Source organism: Ipomoea nil, unplaced genomic scaffold (genome assembly GCF_001879475.1).
Source record: "Ipomoea nil cultivar Tokyo-kokei standard unplaced genomic scaffold, Asagao_1.1 scaffold2279, whole genome shotgun sequence".
NCBI lineage: Eukaryota > Viridiplantae > Streptophyta > Magnoliopsida > Solanales > Convolvulaceae > Ipomoea > Ipomoea nil.
Genome location: NW_017618707.1, coordinates 1158456 through 1180030, shown reverse-complemented (window position 1 = coordinate 1180030; position 21575 = coordinate 1158456). Strand labels below are relative to the sequence as shown.

The following is a 21575-nucleotide window of genomic DNA, read 5'->3' as shown; positions in this document are numbered from 1 at the left end:
GTATAATGGTAAGTAGTACCTCGTCCCAAAATGGATGGAGTTCAATCTATATATGTCAAAGACTTTGTGATTGAGCGATAACTCCAGTTGAGGGCATTGACTCTTTATATTTCAATAAATTGAGTTATTGAGAAAGTATGTATAGACATATATTACATTGTTACCGAGTTAGTAGTACGCATTAAAAAAAAATTAATTGAATAATTATCACTTTTATTTATCGTTTAAGTTTATATTTAGTTTCAGCCCTTTTAGTATTATTTTTTTTTTCAATTTAAGTGAAGATATTCAAATTCTTATCAATTTTGGTCTATCTAGCATTAAATGGCGAAGTTTCACCAGAAACAACCACATGTTTGATTTTTTTTAGAGAAATTATCAAGAAATTTTATCACTTTTAGTTCGTCAATAGGCCATTTTCAATTGGGTGTTGCTATTTACACCACCCTTTAACTAAAATGGGGTATAAAGTACATTGAAAATATAAAAAGGTGATAATTTATAATAAATACATAGGTGGTGCAAATAGCCTAATGGGTGGTCAAAATGCTATTTGCACCACCTTAGTAAAACTGCATTTATTAGATATTTAGATTTAAGTAATAATTAATTAATTCAAAATTTAATTCATTAAATTTTTTTTTTTAAAAAAAAGAAGGAAATCGGAGAAGGCGATGGACATGCTTTCTCACCGGAGAAGGCAACCCAGGGGGTCGCCTTCTCCGGTGAGAAGGCAGTCCCTCGCCTTCTCACCGGAGAAGGCGAGGGGTTTAACGTTTTTTTTTTTTTTTTTTTTTTTTTTTTTTTTTTTTTTAATTAATAATTTGCTTGTAAAAAAGAATATAAAATAAATATTAGTCATCACATTAAATGAGAGTGGTGCAAATAGTATTTTTTAATTAGCACCACCTATAAAGTGATTTGACCTATTAAATAAGTGGTGCAAATAGTAAAATAGGTGGTGTGAATAGAATTTTCCTTTCAATTTTAGTATGAGATTCGCTTTTTCCAATTAACATACATTACTTTCAAAGTGCATTGTCACATCCATAGATGATTGCCTAGAAATCCATGACTGCTCAAAGGATTGGGATCATCAACGACAGTGAGAACTTGATTTTTCTATTAAATTTCTAGTTTCATTAATTTTTGTATGAGTATTTCAGATTTTTATTTTTGGGGTTCATGATTAAAGCTTAGCTTCTAAACTAGTATGAATTCGATCTCCATTTCATTCTCTTTTGCATGTTATCATATCAAAGTCCCATTTCTCATTTACAATTGGATATACTTAGCTTGTTCGGATATTATTGATGATGACTTCACTAATTACGTACTACAAAGTATTATTACTCCCTTGCTCATATTATGTAACGACTGAAGTTTAGATTATTCCAAGCCACATAAACTATGCAGGTAGTGTTAATTCGGCAGTAAAATAGAAGACAATTGAAATTATAATTGATATTCCCACCTTGATGACACAACTTTGACTGCAAATGTGCAATTGTATGAAAAATATATACCAGTTTAGAAGGTGGAACAATTACAAATAAAAAAAAACATACATATATAAACTGGAGCTTTGGTAGAGAAATCATATTTTGGCCACCGTTGATGATCACAAAGTTCACAACCTTTGACAGTTTTTTTTTAGTGGACCTCACAAAAAACTCATTCTTACCGTCAAACTCTCTCTTCTACTCTCTCTATCTCCTACCTCACCAAAAACCTACCCAAAAACCCCAAAGCAACCACTATTGTGGTTACTCTACTATTTGTAAAATTATTAAGAATCTTGTTTATTAAATAAATTACTTTATACTGTAGTTTTTATTTATTTATTTAATATTTTGATACATATTACAAGTTGAAAGTTAAGTGATTATATTTGAACGTAGAATAAGTTATTGCTAATTTAATGTTCTATCAATGGGTTCAACTTTTGTGAGCAGCATTTTTATTATTTTTATGTTACTGCATTATTATTAATGATTGACTACTTTTATTGCATAAAGACTAAATTGATATTTTAAAATAGTATAGGCATTAGTACTTAATGTGGAGCATTTTTTTTCCTCCTTGAAAACAAAAAGAAACCAAAATATCATGCCTTGTAATTTTCTTGTTTTCCATTATGAAGCTCAATGACCTAAATGGAACTTTAGATGGTCAAATGATGTATTTGGTAGTATCAAATTAAGGAATTAATAATCACTCTTTGATGTCAATTTTGTTGTAAAAAGTGTGAGGAGAGGTCTACCAACATTGATCGGTCATTATTTGTTTGATGATAAGAGATAATGCTTCGTGAAGCAAAGATTAGAAAAGAAGATACCACTAAAATAGCTAAATGATTTCTAATCATACATGACGCATGAGCATCTCCAATAGTTGTAATTATTTTGAGGAATTTTTGTTGGTGTGACTAGAAAAGAGAAGATGAGAGGAAGAGAAAAAGAAAAAAAAAAAAAAAGCAAAACAAAGCTGAAAACCAAAAAAAAAAAAAAGGAGAAAAACATCATTAACGCGCCCGACCTGCACGTGTACTGGGCGCTGTGTTGCACTTCACGCGAGATGGGAGTGAAATGTAATTTTCTTTGGTGGGTCCCACAATTCTGTCAAAAACCAATGCATTGTAGGGAGACTTTTTTTTTTTTTATTTTTTTTTTAAAAAAAAATAATAATAATAATTCTATCTCCTCTCCCTCTCTCCTCCACATAAGTCAAGCTTCCTAAAAAGTCACACCAAAAATCACATTTGGGGATGCCCTTAAACCACATAGCATTCATCTATCAAATCGTTTAATTGTGAGAAAACACATATATACATCCTCTAATTTAATATTTTAAAGTAAAATCTAAATTTCTCTATATTTCAATCCCGTTTGGTTGAAAGGAATTATAATTCTACTCCTATGTAATTCTAAAAGCAAACAAATTTCTTCATTTAGCGCAGAATTGCAATTCTTTCAGCATTTGAAGATGATATGATTAATGTTGAGCTGAGGATGCTGGAAACTGAAGCAACAAATTAAATGGCAAATCATGAAGGCTGCATGGCAGCCTACACTGAAATCCAACATTACACAGTTTATTGCAGAAGCCTGTCCTTCTTTAATTGGACTATATATATACACATATATATGCTCTTTTTCCAAAATTGATGATGACAAGCATAATCTTTTTCCTCATCATCACAACATGCAGTCAGAAACTACCTGACACAGATCTTGTGGTTTGCCCACACTTTTGCTAGGATAAGAACCCTTGGGATATAAGAAATTGACAAGCTAATTTAGTCTAACAGTTGACTTAATAATTATAAAATTTCAAGTTTAATTAATTAATGTGGGAGTTATTTATTGATTTTCTTTATTTAAGCTGGTCAATTATGAATAATCTAAACTAATTTATCTCATTGTAATTTTTTGTTAGCTAGAGTCACATGATAAATTTCACATAGTGCCCACCTTCAAATACTAGCTTTGAATTTTTTTAGTAAATTAAAGAAATAAAGAACCTATTGTCAAATGAAAAAATAAGAGAAAATATGATGAGAATTCTCTTTCACTTAATATGATTGATTGTCTTTGAAAACATGTAATAATGCAATTAGACATTTAAAAAAAAAAAAGGCTTTATAAGGTAGGATAATATAGTGATACTACCATTGGTAATTATAACGAGAACAATATTCTTTTGTATAATTAGACAGAAGCAAATTAGTTAGCTATAAGAACTTTACACTTCTTTTACCAACAAAAATTTGAGTTGAAAAATCATTATTGTCTCAACACTACAAGACCAATTGTCAAAAAGTTAAAGCACTTTCATTGTCATATTACTGACTGATATACTGTAATATATATGCCACAGGCAAAAGTAAACAAGGGATCTTAATCTTAAAGTGATTTGTAATTCAAAATTTAAATTTCATATTATATACTTTTTAAAAAAATAATAATAATCATATACTACATTTTTTTTTCCATTTTTAATTTACTTTATTAGAGAACTTATATTTACATTAATTATGTTTTAATATATGCATTCTAATTAACGAGAAGTTGGGTTTAATTACTTAGATTCCTCATGTCATGATGAAATTAAAGCTAATTTAAGGGAATATATAAATTAAATGTGATGGCTTCCTAATAATGTTAATCAAATTAGTAATTGGGGAACTGCGGAGATATATGGATCAACCTCCATAGGCTCCATGTGGGTTGAAAGTGCACTCTTTTACTAGACACTTCGTCTCAGAAGGTCAGACTATATTAACTACCTTTACGGGTCTCAATTGCACAAAAAAAAAAAAAGAATTTTAATCTTGTTCTGTGATCATTTTTTTTTAGGGGTGACACTCTTTTACTCTCGGTGATCATTTTTTTTTTTTTTTGATCAAGTAGAGAGGGGGATACCCAAAAAAGCCTAGCTAGGGATGTTAACTTTGCCCCTAACAATGGGAATTCTCCGAGGGAATTTTGCCCCGTGTTGATTGTTCCAAATCATTTCCCGAATATCGAGAGGAGAAGCTTCCAAGATCCGAAGCCCCATTCCATGTGAGAGAGTTCTCGTAGCTAGTTTATCAGGATGGTACTCTTCCATTGCGTCCACCGGTGTTTCCTGAACGACATCAACGGTCGTCGACGCTGGGATCGTCGCATTCACATCGCCATGTTTGGATCTCTTAGTGCTTCGTTCAAGAAGATCTTGGTCCTCAGATGAATGTTGAGATGAGAGCATTTTCAAATTCTAATCTAGTATTAGACAAAGAAGGGGATGTTTTTACTCACTTCCATTTTTTTTCTTGTATTTTTTAGTTCAAATTATATATATATATATATATATATATATATATATATATATATATATATATATATATATATCAATTTATGTTTGTTATTTTTATTGTAATAAGGTTATATTTGGCAAACCTATCTCAAATTGAAAAGTTATAAGGTAGAAGCTGAAAACTGAAAAATTGTTAACTAGCTGATCATGCTTAAAAGTGTTTGGTAAACTTAACTTTTTAATAAGCTGATAAATGTAAAAAGACTAAAAATGAAATTTTCATAAAATTTAAATGGTGTGATTATTATATTATTTTTGTATTATTAAATATATGATATATATTTAATTTATAAATTTTTTTTTTTTGTTGTTATAATATATATGAGATATATATTAAATTAAAACAAAAGATTTTTTTTTTTAATTGGTAAGGTTAAAGGATGTCATTTATTTATTAACGAACGATTGGAGTTAAAACTTTAAAGAATTACTGGGTGGTGAAGAGTTGTGAAAGAGTATGAATAAAAATATAGGAGAAGATAAAAAACCAAAAGGATTTTAATTTGAAAAGGTAAAAGATGTCATTTATTTAAAATAATAAGGATAAAGATGGAAAAAAGTTAGGAAGCTCCTAGCTTATTGTTGAAACGTTATCTAAGATAGCTTTTCAAAATAAGCTCTTATTTTAATCTACTAGCTTATTTTGGGAACATTACTAAACAAAGCTTATATCTTATTAGTAGCTTAAAATAAGATATAAACTTCTAAATGAGTTCTACCAAACATAGTCTAAGTTACAAGTTAAAAATTATTTATTTACATCTTTTTTTATAGCCATAATTAATCTTTATAACTATTAGAGAAAATGTCAAGTTTGGCCCTTGAATTGTTCTATTTTTAAAATTTTAATTTAAACAAAGTTAACTCCTTAATTGTTCATAATTAATCACTTTTAGTCCCTAAGCTAGTCTTATATAATTGTCAAATTCCATAAATATATGAGTTATTTTTATCATTTAGTATCAATATTCACCGTTAAAAATGATGTTCATATGGAGAGAATGAAACTTGAACCATGTATTTTGATTCTAAATAAAAAATAACCTCTCAAAAAAAGAAAGCATTTTTGTATTCTCAAACAAACCCCAAAACTAACAAACAAACTCCGTTTGATTTATCAGCTCAATAACCAATCGTTATGCGTTAGACCCGTGTTCAGCATGCTTGCTGGACACGGGTAACAGTGCCGTTAGGCACTGTTATCTTTTTTTTTTTTTTTTTTTTTTTTTTTTTTTTTTTTTTTTTTTTTTTTTTTCAGACCGCTTTGTTATAGGAGTATATATTCATAATTTTATTACTATATTATTAATAACTGTACATTCATAACTCCATAACTGTACGTTCATAACTCTATAACTGTACATTCATAACTCCATAACTGTACATTCATAACTCTATAATTGTACATTCATAATTTTCGAAGCTCTATGTTCACAATTTTAGAGCTCTATGTTCATAATTTTATCACTATATGTTCATAATTGTAAGTTCATAATGTTAGAGCTCTTTGTTCATAATTCGATCAATAACTGTACATTCATAATTCCATAACTGTAGATTCATAATCTCATAACTGTAGATTCATAACTCCATAACTGTAGATTCATAACTCCATAACTGTACATTCATAATCTTCGAAGCTTTATATTCACAATTTTAAAGCTCCATGGTCATAATTTTATCACTATATATGTTCATAATTGTAAGTTCATAATGTTAGAGCTCTGTGTTCATAATTTCATAATTGCATAACTGTACATTCATAACGGCATAACTGTACATTCATAATCCAAAAAAAAAAATAACGGCGTAATGAATGTACAGGGCATAATTTGCGGCGCGTTTTGCCGTTAACGGCGTTAACTTTTTTTTTTTTATTATGAATGTACAGTTATGCCGTTATGAATGTACAGTTATGCAATTATGAAATTATGAACACAGAGCTCTAACATTATGAACTTACAATTATGAACATATATAGTGATAAAATTATGACCATGGAGCTTTAAAATTGTGAATATAGAGCTTCGAAGATTATGAATGTACAATTATGGAGTTATGAATCTACAGTTATGGAGTTATGAATCTACAGTTATGAGATTATGAATCTACAGTTATGGAATTATGAATGTACAGTTATTGATCGAATTATGAACAAAGAGCTCTAACATTATGAACTTACAATTATGAACATATAGTGATAAAATTATGAACATAGAGCTCTAAAATTGTGAACATAGAGCTTCGAAAATTATGAATGTACAATTATAGAGTTATGAATGTACAGTTATGGAGTTATGAATGTACAGTTATGGAGTTATGAATGTACAGTTATAGAGTTATGAACGTACAGTTATGGAGTTATGAATGTACAGTTATTAATAATATAGTAATAAAATTATGAATATATTATTATATATACTCCTATAACAAAGCGGTCTGAAATTAAAAAAAAAAAAATAAAAATAAAAAATAAAAAAAAAAAGATAACAGTGCCTAACGGCACTGTTACCCGTGTCCAGCAAGCATGCTGGACACGGGTCCAACGCATAACGATTGATAATTTGCCCTCAATAACACTGCCAATTTATAATAATAGGATATGTATGTCCAAATCTTGGCCAAAGTAGTTCAATGTCAAGTATTATAAAGTGTAACATAGTTCATATTATAGGGTTAATCAACAACATAGATATTCATTTTTAGAACATTGAATGCTAAACCTACTGAATACTATTGACTCTATTACAATATAATATCTGTTTATACATACTTTTTCAACCTACTGAACAAGACCTCTCATTTGAGGGGCCACAACTATGCCGCTCGAACACGAGGCCTTTTGCAGTAGGATATATAGTTAGGAGCATATATATGTATGTATATATAGTTTGGGTGGGGTTGATCTGAGAAGGTTTGAGTTGGTTCTGGGGGTTGTCGGTTGCTAATGCAGTAAGACAGTGGTTGAGGATGATCGATGATCATAATTCATAAGAGGAAGTAATTAAGGCAGTTGGGAGGCCACAGTTTAAACCGCAACTTCCATCGCTATCTGGGAGCACCTTCATTTAAAGATTTGTTGTCATCAACATTCAAGTTTTAAGTTTGGATTGAGTTCATTGTACACAAATGTATATAGTTAATATTAATAATTAAATATAATGAATAAAATTAGAACAAATAAAATTAAAAAGACTTTCGCTGTAGTGGCTCTTCCATATGGGAGGTCATGAGATCGAGCCTCAGTAGTGGAGGCATTGTTGACTCTTTGTGTTTCAATAGGTTGAGAAATTAAAATATGTTTGAATATATACTACAATATAATTAATAGAGTGAGTAACATTAAAAAAAAAAATGATCATATAGTCAAGACCTAGGTAGGTGCAGCATCTAGCTAGTAATTACTTAATTTGTGGTCTCATATCTAATCAAAAGTTTGAATTGATTTATTAAATATATATATGAACCGACAAAATGGTTTAGCACATTTAATGATCTCATCACATTGTTGACAAGTGTATTGGACTAAAACAATCAATACACCTAAACTCTACCACCGATACAACGTTGTGTACTTGTGTGTTTCACAAATTATAAACACAATATCTATGGGAAAAGAGTAAACACAACTTTCAAATTAATACCCAAAAAAAAAAAAAAAAAAAAGTACGTACTTTCAAGTACTTTAATTTAATTATTTATGATGCATGGGGTATTTTTATTTTTATTATCAAAAATTATAAAATATACAATTGTGATAGTTCTTTCCCAAAAAGTTGAAGACCCAACTCCAATGGTCCACATACTCTGACTGGACAAAATATTTGGACGGATGTAAATAACAATGATTCAACAGACATGGCCAAATGTCAATGTATACACACAAGGGATCTAAACACTTTGGGCATAACCCCTATAGTGTGACTGTCGAGGTTTAAACTTTGATCTTTTCTTCTAAATACTGTTTATTGAATCAGTAATTAAGCTAAGCCTATGCGGACAAGAATTGTGATAGTCCTGATCTTTAGAAAGGTGGAGATGCTCTGTTAAAATATAGAAATTTCTATAGACGACGTAGTATGTACTTTTAATTCTTTACTTCTATTTTCATTGTAAAATCATCGTTTCATTTCTTTTAAATTTAAATACAAAAGTATGAGAAATTTTGGTAGAAGATGAATGTTTGATTTTGGGTGAAAATGCTTAGTTTGAAGAAAAATATGAAAATATTGATTTTTTTTTTTGAAGAAAAAATTGATTTAAATTAGAAACAAATAATGAAAAGTACGAAAATCCCCATTGAAATCTTTTAACTCTAAATTGTGTAGTTACGTTCTGTTCATTAGAGGACAAAAACTGCTACAATTGTTCAAAGTTTTGTATGAGATTGTTTTATATATATAAAAGAAAAAATGTGTTGATTTCTCTAAAAAAAAAAAAAAAAAAAAAAAAAAAAAAAAAAAAAAAAAAAAGAGAAAAGTGCAATTGTTATATTGTGTATATTAAAGTACATTATGCATATGGTAGACCTTATTTAAATTATGTATATGCAGACATGCAGTGAACATATTATGTACTTTTATTTAATAAAAATTAAAACTTTAAAAAATTTTAATTCCTAAATATGAAAGAATTTAATATTATTTAAGTTAAATTATAAAATATATACTAAGGATCTTGTAGTTTAATAGTACATGCATATGTTTTGAGTGCTATAGTATCTGTTCATATACTTTCAAAGAACCAATAACGCCTCCACTGAGGCTCAAACTCATAACCTTGTAGTATCTGTTCATATACTTTCAAAGAACCAAACGCCTCCACTGAGGCTCAAACTCATAACCTTCCAAATGGCAGTCCAATTCAGGTACCATTAGACCACATAGTCTTGGTGCAAACATGCATATTTAATATAATAGAAGCTCTAAAAAAACATGTAAACTTGCATTGTCAGAAAACTCCAAACAAAAGAGAAGGCACAATATAAGCCTTTTTTGAGGCCATCGCCCAGATAAAAGACGGCATAATACAAGTCATCTTGAAAGTTATGTAAAGTAGTGCACAACATAAACCCTTCTAAAGCTAAGGTTAGTGTTCACGAGAAACAACACACTTTGAACACAATAATAAAGCAGTGTACTTGTAACTAAAATGAAAACCATCCAGTTCCATTTGTGCAATATTTTTTCTATGGGCAATTAATCCCTCAAGGTTTAGCACAATGTCATGATGATGATGTAGTATTGCAGAATAATGATTATAGTATCCTTCAACTATATATTTTCATGTGACTTTCACTATTTAGTTATAATTATATATACTAAATTTATCTTTAATTTCAATAGTACTTGACACTTTCACTTTTAAAATTTGGATTAATAACAATTAAAATAGTAGATTTAGCCCCTCAATTAATTAATATGTAATAGAAAAAACTTAAAATTCTTAATTAATTCTTTAGGGCACAATAATGCAAGTGCAATTTCATGACTTTCATTGATTTTCATCAACCTAACACTTTTGATTCCTTAATTATAGAGTATAACGAAATTAGCCTATCTCAAGGTTAAAGCACTACTTTGTCATGAATAATTTCATAATTTATCATTTTTTAACTAATAAATTAAATACCCCCAACATTTTGAATGTATTATTCTACATCTTGGCATCCTCTTAACCATTTGTCTTCTACAAATATATAAGAGCTTCAATTTTTTATTTATTTATTTTTGGTTGGTCATGTGTCCTATTTTAGATGTTTCAATAATTAACTTTTCATATATATCAATCATTTTCTTGAGATAGCGAAACTAGGAGCGATCACTAACTTTACCATCAACCTAAGTATATTTTAAAAGTAGAGATACATACTTTTGAGAAACTAATTCAAATATATTACAGTAACGGGGAAATTTAAAACTATAAAATCAAAAGTCAAAAAAGCATTAAAATTACACGACTTCCCCTTTAAATTAGAGTTTTAAGCTTTTGCTATTATCTTATAATAATAATTATTAATAATAATGATTATCTTAGTCAAGCCCACCAAATATTCATGGGATTAGGTTGCTTGCCGGCAAATTATTTTGTGGACTCGGAATTCGGATTCAAAATACACAATTTACGTACGGAATGCAGTGGCGGAGCCAGGAAATTTTGTCAGTGGGGGCAGAACATTACAACAAAAAAAGATAGTTTTTACAAAAATGAAACACTTAAAAGTATAATTATAAATATTTTTGGATATAAGTAAAAAATAAACCATATCAAAACTTTATAAAAATATTTATAATAAAATATGAAACATAATTAATTTGATAAAATAATTAGAATAGAAAATAAATTATAAAGTACACATCTCATTTTATATATATGAAATTGTGTTGAAGCAATAGCCTAACAATTAATAATAAAAAGTCATAAAACTTATTTAAGCACAACAAGATTCAAACCCTAGACCTTACCAAAGGCCAAACACACGCCCAACCAACCGAACTGAAGCAACACTTGTTTAAGTTCTTGTGTTTTATTATACTAATACTTAAAACCTGTTCTATATATACATATATACATACAAGGATAATATAGGGGTGGGGTGGGGGGAGGGGGGCAGCTGCCCCCACTGCCCCCATGCTGGCTCCGCCCCTGACGGAATGTTCACAATTTTAAAAAGGTAAATTGTGAACATTTAGTATGTAAATTGTGAATATTCAGTATGTAAATTGTGTATTTTGAACTCGAATTTACCTTGTAATGTGGACCCGAGTCCATGATATAAGCCCGCATCACTTGATTTTTGTTTAATTTGAATGTTTTTTTTTTTTTTTTTTTTTTTTTTTTCAATTTGTATCTCGATTTAGTATGATTTAGAAGTTAAAAAAATAATCAATTGTGTATTTCTACCACAACGTAATGCACACATTTTGTATGTGTGTGTATATTTGGTAAATTATATTGGTTATCATATAACATCAGCCTATAATTCTCAGATATTATTTGGGAAGAGAACATTATTAATTACTTGGTTGTTGAATCTCAAATAGTAAATAAATTGGTTACAAGATAACATCACAGAATAGTCATCATCATTCTATTTTTAAAAAATAATAATAACAACAATAATAAAGTAAAGAATAAAATAAAATTGGCTAGTGCCAAATATTACGTTTGTAATTTCGTTATCATATAATAACAAAACAACAAACATATGATAAATGTTATATCTCTTCCCTAAATTTTCTTCATAATATTCACATTTAATCCTTATATGTCACTAATTAAATTATGTTTAAAAATTTTGACTAGTAAGTTAATTTCTTTTTCAACTCTCCGTAAGATTTACCAATTTACAAACAGAATGAATATAATAATGAGTTTTATTGTCTCATTTGAGGTGGACATTAACATACAAATATATGTCAATATTTTCGGTATATATGAATGTAAAAGTTTACTGTCATAACTCATAACTCTATAGCCCATCATCCTCATCAATTAAGTGATTAGAGAAATTACCATACGTTTTTACCTTTGAATTAATTTATAAAATCTATAATGTTACGTTCTTGTTTATTTAATTGCACTAAAATAATATATAAACAAACATATAATAATCTTTCTTCTTTACATCGCATCTAGTTCCAGTTTGTCTCCCAAAATATATATATATATATATATATATATATATATATATATATATATATATATATATATATATATATAATCTAATTTGCTTAAACCAAAACAGTCGTGAGATTAAGGAAATTAAGAAAGAGTAATACTAGATATTTTTTCACTTCTGAAACATACATGAGATTAAGAAAATTAAAAAAAAATGAGTAATGCTAAACACTCCTCTACTTCCGAAACAGTCATGAGATTAAGAAAATAAAGAAAGAATAATGCTAAATACTCCTATGATCTACTTCCAAAATAGGCATGAGATTAAGGAAACTGAGAAAGAATAATGTGTTAGACATCTACTCCAATTTTTACTGCATTTCTTTATCGCCTAAAATGTAAATACAATATTGATTGGGATAACACATTCCAACTTGAAACCTTCCTTATAAAATATAATAGTAGTGTTATCAGACCACACACCATAATGTACTTAGCCACTATTAAACATTCTTTAATTTTATTTATGAGACCTTTAATTGAGTAACATCTATCAAGGAGAGATTCTAGGAGGTAGAAATATGCGGGGAAAGAAGCATTTCCAATTTCCAGTAAGAAATAAATACAAAAATTATATTGTAAATCTCTTTCCATTTTTAAAAAATTAAAAGGAAATTTAGAATAATTTGTAAAAGTTTGGATTATCCAAAAATTCAACAAATATCATTGAATCTCCAATCTAGTGTAACTTCGTTGGAGGGTAGTATAGGGTGATTGGGCTTCCGAAACGACACCATGTGGCTGCTGACCATGAACGCCGTCACCCTCTCCGACACCCGAATTTCCTCCATTTTCAGTTCATGCAGTCTCTTCACGTACTCCGGCACGTGCACTAGGTCCCACACCACTCCAACCCCGCCCGCCTTCAGCACTCTCACCACCTCCCCAACCACCCTCATCCGCTCCGCCGCCGCCGCCGCCGTCCTCGACCCCCCCGATTCCTTCCCCACCTTGTGCACGAACGCCGCCGACACCACCACGTCGAAGGCGCCGTCCCCGAACGGCACCCTCCGCGGGTCCCCCGCCCGGCAGGTCACGTACTCCTGCACGCCCTCCATACACGCCGTTTTGAGGGCCGCGAGGGAGCGTGTTCCGGCCGGGTGTAACCCCACGACCCGCCCCGACGACCCCGCTTTCTTCAGCTGCAGAGCCACCGCGTTGAGCAGGATCCCCCGGTCGTCGCACCCCAAATCGAGCGCGTGCTTCACACACGTCCAGTCCCCCACCGCCCCCACCATCCGCTGCGCCATTTCCCACCGCAGCGCCACGGAGGAGTAGAACATGTTCCCGGCGGCGTAAAACAGACACACCGCGGAAAGCGCGGTAACTGAACCCGTAAATCCCGCCGCGAATCTCGCCGTCCCCGACCCCGGCACGAAACTCTCGAAAAACACGCAAATGGGTTCGAAGTAAACCAGGAAACCCACAGACATCGCCGAGAAGAACACCGCGTGGAGGAAGAGGAAAAGAGTCGTCTGCCAATCATCGACGCCGTAAATCGCGTAGATCTGCGCACAATCTCTCCCGGTTTTCCCCATTCATCAATCCTTCAAAACCTCTAATCTGCACGCTTAATTCAACTAACACAGATACATAGATATAGATTCTTCAAGAAATGATGGCAGAGTAAAATCCAAGCAATAAAAGAGCGAGCGAGCCGATCGAGGCAAATGATATGATTGGATCCTGAAACTTACAAAACGGTGATACTATGTTTAGTACTAAGGATTATGTCGTCAACTTGTTTCTGGGATTTTGTCAGTTTCTTAGAATCCCAATGGCTTCTCTTCTTCTTTCTCAGTGGAGTGACGACTATCAGTATGGAGAAGAGAGAGAGAAGTGAATATGGAGTAGTAGAATGGCATTCATATAGATCAAGGACACAGGGGACCACATGAGATAATTATTTTGTATGATATATAAATATATTGATATCCGTATTTCTTTATAATAATATATTCACTTTAAAAATTGTTTTCCTCGTTGCAATAAAAAATTTAAATAGAATTAGAAATGTATGTCAGTTAATTAATATATTAAATATATGTATCTTTCAAAATATGGTATTTAATTAATGAGAATAATTATGAATCGAGGTAATACGATATTAAATTTCTTTAAGTGAATAATATTATATTGTAAATGGAGGATATGGAGTGACGGACGTTAAATGAGTTTCTTATATGAGGTATGATTGAATTTTGAATTTGAATAAGAACGTATTATAGTATGTAAAAATAAAACTAGTATCTAATTTTGCTTAATTAGTATTAATTAATTTGATTTTTTTCTATATACTTTATTTATTTACATATATGTGTGTGTGTCTTGCAAATTAAAGTGCATTGAATCTAGGTACGTAAAGTGCTTATGCTTGGTGTATCATAACATGCAAAACGTGAACTTTCATTACATAAAATGTGAATTGATATAAGATGAATATGCAAATTAATGTTAAATATTAAATAAAATAACAAACAAGCTAACAAGTTAATAATGTGTTGTAATGGTTAAACTTGAAGTAATTATATAAGTAAATTGAGTTCAAATATTTTTAATAATATATAATGATGCAACAAATTGAAGGATAAATTGATAATATAGTAAGGTAGATGACAATAAAAACGCAGAAAAGAATGCAACGCGCACTTTACAGGTTTTTTTTTTTTTTTTTTTTAATTATGACAATTTGCTGGATGGTTTGTTACTTTTGTCGATGTTTGGTACCTTTTGATACTATCGCACATGATATTTTTCACGCTTCACGTTTCTAGACTGATGATTATTATATTGTTGTCAATGCTTAATTGGCACAATTTTGATATTGCATCTATCACATTATTCATTTCACACTACATAGAGTGATCCTTTTATACTCCTTATAGAATGCTTTAATTTTATTTTCTAATTTTGTTTTTTTAGTAGGTTTCTCTATTTCCTAGCATTTTGCTTTAGCCTTTAGGACAGACTGACAGATCGAGTCCTTCAATATCTTTTTTTTTTTTTTTTTTTTTTTTTTTTGAAGATTTCAATATCTCATTTTATGTACCATCTATATAACAATCACAAATTGTATTGTGGACCATCACCATCAATTCATCATGTTTGTATGGTGAACCTTAATCTAGATTATGCATATATAATTAATATATATTGTCATTTCACTTTTAAAAAATTATATACATTCAGTTATAATTGGATGTACATAAAATTTTTTTTAACTAAATATACAAAATAAATGAATATATTAATATTTTGTTAAAAAGTATATAATATGTTAAATGTTTGGGTATAATTTACATTAGGGTTCACAATGCTTATGGTGGACCTCGATCTATGATATTCTTTCTTCTTTAAAAAAAAAAAATATTCTTTTTATTTATTTATTTTTTAATTTAATATATTCGTAGTCTACTCTATCATCTTAATTTGTAAGTAGAGTTGAAAATAAGTAGTTCATTCTCACCCTTTTGTCAACACGCCATGAGCATAAGTACAGGACTACCCCTAGCTACTTTCTCTCATTCGTCGCCATTCTTTCAACAAAACTAAAGTTACGATCAACAAATTGTAATTTAAATAAAAAAGAGTATCTGCATGGACAGCTCAAGTGGTCATAGAGGTGAAAATTGAAAAAAATGACTAATGATCGAGTCTCACCAGTGACAGTGTGGGAGCAACCTCTCAAAGGGAGAAGGGCTCTTGTGCACACAGTAAGCAAAAGTCTAGCCTCTGTGGTTCATGTTCAGTTGAGTTACCATAATTTACATGGGATCCTAGATGCTCTGTCGTGGGGGGCCTTTAGTGTTGGGGTTCAACCTTTTGGAAAGAATAAAAAAGAGTATGGTTTTTTTTTTTTTTTTTTTAACGGGTGTTTGGTTGGAGGGACAATTCAATTCCCACATAATTTCGAAGGCAAGTAAATTTCTTCGTTAGAAAGAATTGTAATATGGATAGTTTGGACTTTATATACTACTTATTCCTTTTCAATTCCATGTATATCAAACATTGGAATTAAAATTTCCAGTAATTCTATTTCTGCCAACCAAACACTAAATTTAAATTACGACTTTATTCCACATTATTCATCTCCCGTGAAAATTGTATTTCTTTTTCCACTTAATTTCTTCCCTCCAACTAAACGCCCCGAAAAGAATATGATTTGGATTAACATTATTTATAAAGTTAGGGTTAATTATAGTCTACCGAACCAATTTTGTGTCAAGGGAGGATCATGACCAATCCTTTATTTAGATATAAATCATCATAACGGCAACCTTTATATACAAGTCCCGAAAGATATCAATGCAATTACAGATCGAACTAAATGAAGAATTAGTTGGCTACGCATCATAATAACGTGACATTTAATTTGGCCTTCACGTTTATCATAACCCTCCAATCGAATTTATGTATGTAGTTGCTAGAAGCTGATGCCATTGAATTGGCATTGATGGTCTTGTTAACTTAATTAGATTTGATGTAATTTTTATTGTAACATTTTCATTGTAGGGGATAAAACACTAGTAAAATAATAAGGCTGGAAGAAAGGGCAAAAATGTCATTTTGTAATAAGATAATATAAATCATTTAGAACAAAGTCAAATTATTATTAAATAAAGTTGTTGGATTAGGTGGATTCCGACGGTGAAGAACGCGGGAAGTCTACAACAGAAATTCCAAAATAGAGGTTTCGATCATCTTAAGGAAAACCTCCTCTTTTATTGTTTTTAAATAAATTCTTATTGATTTTCAAAAAAAAATAAAAAAATTCTTATTTTGTAAAGGAATATTCTCATTTCTCATATATAGTATTTGACTATCCATGTCTGAATTACTGAATAGTGAATACGTCCAATATGAAAGTCAAAAGCGTGAAGGCCAGCATTTCAATTTGGCATGCGAATTAGAAGGCAAATTATTTAACTACTAAATGTTCACAATTTACACACGCAATGTTTATAATTCAAATTATAAATATTCTACATGTAAATTTTATATTTTGGACCTAGGTCCATCTTGCAAGGTGAACCCGGGTCCATGGTATAACTGTTGGAATAAGAAACACCCCTTTTAGATATGGAAAATAGTATGTCTACTCTCACTTTATACTCCTAAATTTTACTCCCTTACACAAAATCTTGATGTAGACACTTTATTGGGACCCACATGAAAAATATAGCTTATCAGAACACGCCACCTCAGGGAGTAAAATTTAGGGAGTAAGATTTTGGAGCACATATAGTAGAACTCTTTAGATATAGGTATTCTTATTTATCTTGTTAGCTAAATGAAACTTAGGTTTTATTAGAGATTAAAAGGTAAGGATGTCAACTTTAATTCATAATTAATGAGTTAACTTGCAAAAGGTTTTTTAAAAATTATGGGTTATGACGAAAAAAAAAAAAAATCATCTATAAAGTTTATTAGGTTGATCTTATGAACCAAGCCACTCAAGGCTACTTTTTATTTCATAAGCCATGTGGAACATTATATATAGAGGAGCCTATAAGTAGGCTCTCCTTTCATCTTGATTTAATTTTTATTTTATTAAGGTTTCAAATAAAATTTTAATAAATATATTAATAAAATTATTTTTAAAAACAAATTATTGTTTATAAAAATAAATAATGAAAAATAACAATATATTATAATTATTATATTATAAATATAAATAGATCAAATTTGTTATCTTTTAAAATTTTAAATTAAAATATATAAATATAAAAATTTATTTATATATTTTATACAGATGTCCAAAATAAAAATAAATAATGAAAAATAACAATATATTATAATTATTATATTATAAATGTAAATAGAACAAATTTTTTTATATTTTAAAATTTTAAATTAAAATATATAAATAGGGAAAAACGCACTTTTGGTCCCTCAATTAGTAGCCAATATGCAATGTTGTCCTTAATTTTCAAATTGGACACATTTGGTCCCTCAATTATTCGACCCGCAGTCGTTTTGGTCCTTCCGTGAGTTTGTAATTCTAACACCGTTTAAAGCATGGGTATACATGTAATTTCACATTTCATTTACTCGGCCAATTGTATTTCCTCCCTTCCTCCGCCAAGTCTCGCAATTCCGCCACCACTCCTCAACCCTAACCTTCGAATTGAAGTTGCCATTGACAGCTTTCTACCTCTTCGAATAGAAGACGCTATTGAAGATAATGTCTTCAAGCACTGTGGGTTCAACACAATGGATGGCAGAAGTGCGATGTTGGTGCGACAAATTGGCTCCGGTCAAGATGTCGTGGAGTACTGCGAATCCAGGGAAGAGATATAGAGCTTGTCCACATTATGGAGTAAGTATACAAAACCATTTTACTTAAATACCAACACTTACAAACACAGAGTTCATTTGTTTTTGTTTGTTACACTCATTTCAGGGTAATGACAGCTATAGGTATTTTGAATGGATTGACTCCGATGTCTCAGAGCGTGTTTCCAGAATTATTAGAGGGCTATTGAAAAGATTGGATAAGAAGGAGAGTGAAATCCAAAGGCTAGAAATCATAATTGAAAAAGAAAATGGTGTGATTAAGAAGATGAAGTTGGAGTCTATGTTTCACTTTTTCTATGGGTTTGCATTTGGAATTGCAGTTGCCCTTATTTGTATGAGACTTGGGATGAAAACTGGTGAACCAAGTCCAAAGCTTTTCCAGCTCAATTAGGATTTAGAAATTAGTGGTAGTATCAACTATGTAAGCATTGTTTATGTATGGAAGTATATTTTTGTATGGAAGCTAAACTTTGTTTACTTGAATGGCATGCTGCCAAGTAATGGTAGTTAAACTTTGTTTACTTGAATGGCATGCTGCCAAGTTGAATACTATATGCTACATTGCTACTGACCAAAAAGTTCAAACCAAACTGCTAAGATGCACAAAAACCAAACTGCTAAACTCCAAGTGAGTGTGTCAAACCAAAAGCCAAAAACCAACTGCCAAACCAAAGGCCACAAGCCTACTGCCTACTGCCAGAAACCAACTGCCAAGTTGAATAATATATGTTACATTGCTACTGACCAAAAACTGCAAACCAAACTGCTAAGATGTAAAGTTAACAAATAAAGATTAACAAAAGTCATTCATTAACATGTTGAAGTTAACAAAAGTGTCATTGTTTGGTTTACTTTACCAAAAGATCACATATCAAAGTTGATCACATATCAAAGTTTACAAAGGTGACAACTACTACCAAATTAGACCAAAGTAAACCAAAGTCACTTCTACAACATGTAAATTCCATATGACTATACAAAAATAGACCAAACTGCACTTTCAGTTTTGTTTCTTCTTTTCAGTTGTTCTCTTTTTCCTAGCCTCTCTTTGGACTGCATGAGCCTGTTATAGGCTTGAAACCGTTACAAAATTCTTCCCTGATCTTGTGATGACATTTGGAGTAGAACTTCCAGCCTGTTGTGAGGAAATAAAGTTTGACAGTGGAGGGCCTTGCCTATGAGCTACTTGTGTTGGTTGAGATGTCATTAACTCCTGAAATTACATCAGAAAAAACAGTAAATTCAACCGAGAAAGTTTCAGTATTAAATGCTCAAAGTATGTAGTTCATTCAATTACCATCTCATCAAGTACAAAAGATGGGACTTGTGTCTCAACTGCTATATCTTCTAACTGGCCTTCAATTTGTACATCACTATGTCCAGCTACTACCTCATTAATCTCAGGTACCTACAGATGATAACATTAAAAAATAAGCAAGTTATATTTACAATATGGATTACTCACTGGAAACAAGTACCTGTGGATTCTTTTTTTTTTTTTTTTTTTTTTGCAAGTTGCTTTATTGTGCCCTTTCACTCCACAAACACTGCACCTTTTGACTTCCCCATCTTTCTTTGTTCTTAGTGCAATGCTATCTTTCTTGTTCTCTTCAAGAGGGTTGATCTTTCTCTTTTTTTTAGGCCTCCCAGGTTGTGCCTTATATTTTGGGGGGAGTGGAGCTGGAAGATTGGTTTTGGGCCACAACTCTGAAGATGAAATAGGCAGTATTGCTGGCTCATATGCTTTCAAATAAGACTCCACTGTATAACACTGATGTACATAGTCTTCTGGGCTTTCCGTTTGTTTTCTTATAGCTGAAATGGCATGACTGCAAGGGATGCCTGTGAGATCCCACCTTCTACAACTGCAATGTCTCTGATTTAAGTCCACCTTGAAGGCCTTAAAGTTCTCATCATCAACTTGGTAAATGTTTTCTGTAGACTTATATGTACTGTACCTAGATGCCTTGTCTTTTTCCTCTTCAATCAACTTACATATCTTTGGACAAATCTTCATAGGATGACTTCTAAGTCTTTCTCTATTTTTCTGCATTCTAGTCATAAGATAGATCCTTAGCTTCTCACACATAGTTAAAAGTGGTTTGTCTCTGAAATTTAGGATAGTACCATTCCATGATTCACACAAATTGTTCAAGAGCAAATCAGTCTTAGGAAATGTACTGAAAAAGCCCTACAGTAGTGTTTAGCATCCCTTGCAGCTAACCAGTCAGCAGCCTTCTCATTTAATCCCTTTAACTCCTCCATTTGCCTCTTGTATTCAGCTTCTGTTGTTGCTTTACACACTGCCCACAGTTTCTGTTTCAGTACATTCTCGGTGAAACCATCCTTTACAAAGTTAGCATGCATGTGCCTTACACAGAATCTATGCTCAATTCCACGAAACATTTCTTCAACAACAGGAATCAATCCCTTCTGCTTGTCTGAAATTATTGTCCAAGCATGGGGATTATTTGAAATGTTAAGATCATTGTCCAGTCGCTCTAAGAATCATGACCAACTCTCCTTCAATTCTCCCTCAACAATAGCAAATGCTATAGGGAACAAGCTGTTATCTCCATCAAGACCTACAGCAGTCAATAATTGCCCGCCCTTCTGGCAACCCTTAAGATGACAACCATCTAACCCAAAGAAATGTCTACATCCTCTCAAAAACCCTTCTTTGCAAGCTGCAAAACAAATATACAGCCTAAGAAACCTTGGTCTTCCATTTACAGTAAACT

General features: G+C 31.2%; 2 protein-coding genes across 2 annotated transcripts; one reads left to right on the top strand and one right to left on the bottom strand.

Moving 5' to 3' along the window:
* Positions 1 to 13130: 13130 nt before the first annotated feature.
* LOC109150365 lies at positions 13131 to 14492 on the bottom strand. Its single transcript, XM_019298275.1, has 2 exons — positions 14235 to 14492; positions 13131 to 14117 (listed from the first exon to the last, which is right to left on the bottom strand). The coding sequence occupies exon 2, from the start codon at positions 14073 to 14075 to the stop codon at positions 13191 to 13193; it is 885 nt and encodes a 294-aa protein (XP_019153820.1). The 5' UTR covers positions 14076 to 14117; positions 14235 to 14492; the 3' UTR covers positions 13131 to 13190.
* Positions 14493 to 18721: 4229 nt separating this feature from the next.
* LOC109150395 lies at positions 18722 to 19225 on the top strand. The gene is made up of 2 exons (XM_019298305.1): positions 18722 to 18856; positions 18941 to 19225. Exons 1-2 carry the CDS (start codon positions 18722 to 18724, stop codon positions 19223 to 19225), a joined length of 420 nt encoding a protein of 139 aa, XP_019153850.1.
* The last annotated feature ends 2350 nt before the right edge of the window (positions 19226 to 21575 follow it).